We start from the raw sequence: 2849 nt of genomic DNA, 5'->3' as shown, positions 1-2849 counted from the left end.
AGTGAAGTGGAGTATAATAGTCGCGTGAGTTGACCTTTTTTTTTTTTTCTCATTATATACATGGGTAGACTGCTATATATAAATATTTACTGGAATGGGCTGCTCTGACCTGATACCACTGTCGCATCTTCAAAGTCTAAGGGCCACAGGCTAATTTCAGCGAACTTTCGTGCTTGTTGCATGAGTTCTTCACTTAAAAAGACGCGTTCTGATGCTGGCGGCGAAATATCAGTAGCGGAAAACCGCTCCTCGGAGTCCAGTGGTGGAGAGGATACCGTGTGGCTCGATTGGTTCTCCTTATCCGCAAGTGCTTCACGGCTGCCGAGCGAGAAACAAGTGATCTCGTCGCCCTTTTTGGAGTGGGCTAAATGTGTATTCTTGGAAGGTCGAATATTAGCTGATTTTATCGCTGGTGTCTGTCGTCGGCCCTGGATACTCCTGTCTGTGCTGGCTTGTTTCTTGTTTCCTGTACCTTTCCTAGCTTCTGGCATTCCTGTTTTATCCTTTCGCCTTTTAACCCTTGACACCGGGTAGCTCAGTTCATCCCGATCCGCCTCAAATGCGCCGGAATAGTCATTGAAACAGTTTTCATTTTCGATGTCATCTGAGGTGAGTGTGCGGTTTGATGCACGCTGTTTTTGCAGAAATCGCCGTTGAGGCAGCAAATTTTCTCTCAGAGAGGCAGTAGAAATCCGGGGTTTGCAAATCATGGGAAGTTGCCTTTCTGTCGCTTTTTGGGTGCCAGGGGAGGAGCTTCCATTTGCTGGGTGTTCAGAATATGCGGTATCAGATCGATTTTTCTCGACACTAGAGACCGGACTGCTCTCTGGTGGCATCATTGTCTGACTTAAAAGTTCGGGAAGCTCTGGCGACTGCACCCTTCTTGGGGTAGGCAGTAGGTCATCTTCAGACGCACTGTTGTCGGTATTTTCATCGGGAGCAATTGCACGCTCGGATGGATCGGGAGATCGAGAAACCTGCACCTGGACCTTGGGGTGTAACTTTATGTTTCTCAAGCTCGTAGGAGATAAATTCCGCGGTGTAGAAGGCGGTGAAGATACAGCGTCATGGGGTATACTTTTGCGGTTGGGAAATTTTAGCGGAGTTGATTCATCATCAGGGTTGAAACTGGCAAGCAAATCATCATCATCATCATCATCATCATCATCATCATCATCAAGCTCGGACGACCGATCAGTGTGCATCATTTGAAGGATGCTGGGCTGCCTGGGCCGTCGTCTAAAATTGCTAAGCATCGAGCTTTCAAAAGCCGGAGTTCCGAATTTTTGTACTCTAGAACTTGTGTCCCCTCTACCGGGAAGGAAGGGTTTTCCTGCGGCGGAAGAGATACAGTCAAACAGAGGCGGCAAGTCGGTGGTGCCATTTTGAAGTTTAGAGACGGGCGTTTGCACTTGGTAGCTTGCTGCTCCCAGATCACCTTCTTCATCGACCACCGGTTCAGCTCTCTGGATGTAAGCTGTTCCACGTGAATTCTCCCTAGAGCCTTCCCGAGATATTTTTTTAGGATTACCTTCTTGTCCCTTAGGAGCTTGTGTGTGATTCAACTTTGGTATAACTACCGCAAAATTACCCTCGTCGGATTGTTTGAAGTCGCGTGCCGCAACGGCTTCTGCAGGGTCAGTACCGTTTCGACGACGATCCCGTCTAGCTGGCGGTCGAGGCATGTTATTCTGTGTTTGTTTCAAGGACCGACGCGTAAATGAATTCAAGTGTCTGATCAAGTTCAGGATCCCGCTTTCCGGAGCGTCTCAGGCGGCAGCAATGGCGTGAATATTATCGAGAATAAACCGAAGTTGCGGGGAACAAAAATCGTGGGCCGCGAACCGGTTTGTTTGTTGTGGTTTGTTTACCCAAAATTATCTCAGCATGCTCAGCCTTTCTTCGCAATATTTTCAGATTAGCATGATCAACTAAACTTCTTTAGACTTCTGCCAAGTCCTGCTAACTTCTTGAACCAATCAATTACTCCACACATGCTCATAATATAATATCTTATAGGCGCGCCTACTCGCCCCTAAAAACCCAGCAACCCGTTTAATCGGGCAAGCCCCACCACTTTTTCAACCCGACCCGCGAAAAAAACACCACTACTAACTATTTTTCACATATTTTCGAACTCTGTAACTGGTTCAAAATCATTATATATCCTCTGCAGCCTCTCCACACATGTTTTATTGCACAGTTGAGTGCTCTCAATATTCTTCTATCTGATCAAAAATATCAATATAATTTTTAATCAAATCACTGAAGCTGAAATCTGTGATAAATTTTGTCACTGAAATGACTGATAAGAGATAGAGACCGACTGTTATAAACTTATAATATCTTCTTCTATTCTCAAAGAAGTCAGTGTTAATAATCTCACTATTATCCCATTATTGTATAAGATATAATAGCTTAACCGTGCCATGCTTACTCACTCTCTCTAGTGAGTGCGCCACAGCGTACGGAAAACCACAGCGTACGGAAAATATTATCAATATCTTCATTCTTCATCTTCAAATAATCATCATTAATTATAACCATGCCTAAATCTTCTAATTACACTGAGGAGCAGTTGCAAAGAGCTGTTGACGCGTACAAAAGCAATTCAAAATTAAAAATCACATCTCTGTCGCGAGAATTCAAAGTCCCATATGCCACCTTGTATGGGAGGATCAACGGGAAGAAATCAAGGACTATGAGGGTTCCACTGAATAGAGCATTGAATGACAGCCAGGAGGAGGCAATTAAGATATGGATTCATCAGTTGGATATTAATTTTTGCCCGCCCACCATGGAGCATATCGAAGCCGCCGCGAACCGCATGTTGAGACAGCATCATACAG

The 2849-nt window shown here is 45.0% G+C and overlaps 1 protein-coding gene across 1 annotated transcript; it reads right to left on the bottom strand.

The window, feature by feature from the left end:
- Window positions 1-86: 86 nt before the first annotated feature.
- On the bottom strand, window positions 87-1685 carry HCAG_08923 (predicted protein; the record flags this gene model as incomplete). The annotated part of the gene is made up of 1 exon (XM_001536038.1): window positions 87-1685. The coding sequence occupies one exon, from the start codon at window positions 1683-1685 to the stop codon at window positions 87-89; it is 1599 nt and encodes a 532-aa protein (XP_001536088.1).
- Between the last annotated feature and the right edge of the window lie 1164 nt (window positions 1686-2849).

Source organism: Histoplasma capsulatum, genomic scaffold, assembly GCF_000149585.1.
Source record: "Histoplasma capsulatum NAm1 scaffold_14 genomic scaffold, whole genome shotgun sequence".
Taxonomy (NCBI): domain Eukaryota; kingdom Fungi; phylum Ascomycota; class Eurotiomycetes; order Onygenales; family Ajellomycetaceae; genus Histoplasma; species Histoplasma mississippiense.
Note: the sequence above shows the minus strand (reverse complement) of the source record. Positions and strands in the feature narration are given on the sequence as shown.